The sequence below is a fragment of the Octodon degus genome, unplaced genomic scaffold, assembly GCF_000260255.1.
Source record: "Octodon degus isolate 3935 unplaced genomic scaffold, OctDeg1.0 scaffold00016, whole genome shotgun sequence".
Classification (NCBI taxonomy): Eukaryota; Metazoa; Chordata; class Mammalia; order Rodentia; family Octodontidae; genus Octodon; species Octodon degus.
Window position 1 is genome coordinate 6,168,048 of NW_004524592.1, and position 569 is coordinate 6,168,616.

Sequence of the window (569 nt, forward strand, 5' to 3'; positions counted from 1 at the left end):
CACACACACACACACACACACACACACACACAAATAAATAAATGTTAATTGTATTAAAATATATGTACAAATAATGTTTAAAAAAAAAACATGGCCTTCTACCCCTACACACACACACACACACACACACACACACGCACCCCCCAACACATGGATTCCCCCAGGCCTACTGTACCTTTTTCACATTCTGAATTAGTGACTGCACGAGAGTTGGGTTCCCAGGGCCTCCAGCAATCAGCAGTCCATCGTACTCCATCTGAGTGAAGTCGTAGTTCCAGGGAACTAAATGGACTTCAGCTCCTCGCTGGAAAAGAAACACGAAAGATGATACACAACATTTTCTTTAGCCAAAATGTGATTTTTCTGGAGAGTCTCTTGACTAACCCTTGACTAAAGGCAAGGAAAATATTATACACATTTTATATTAGAAATGTTAAGCAAAAGTTCTTTGAGTGGCTAATTGTGTTTTATGTTATAAAAAAAAAATGAAGCCAAGTCAATAAAAAGTGAAGGGGAGAGGCTATAGAAGTTTTGATTCTGAAAAAAAACAGGTATACCACTTCCACGCA

The 569-nt window shown here is 38.5% G+C and overlaps 1 protein-coding gene across 1 annotated transcript in view; it reads right to left on the minus strand.

Annotated features, from left to right (window-relative positions):
• Cps1 (carbamoyl-phosphate synthase 1) overlaps positions 1 to 309 on the minus strand; it is a 105,825-nt gene extending 105,516 nt beyond the window's left edge. Inside the window, exon 1 of the mRNA XM_023710045.1 lies at positions 176 to 309. Within this exon, the coding sequence (XP_023565813.1) occupies positions 176 to 256 (81 nt within the window). The 5' untranslated portion in view covers positions 257 to 309. The remainder of the gene's footprint in view (positions 1 to 175) is intronic.
• Positions 310 to 569: the final 260 nt, after the last annotated feature.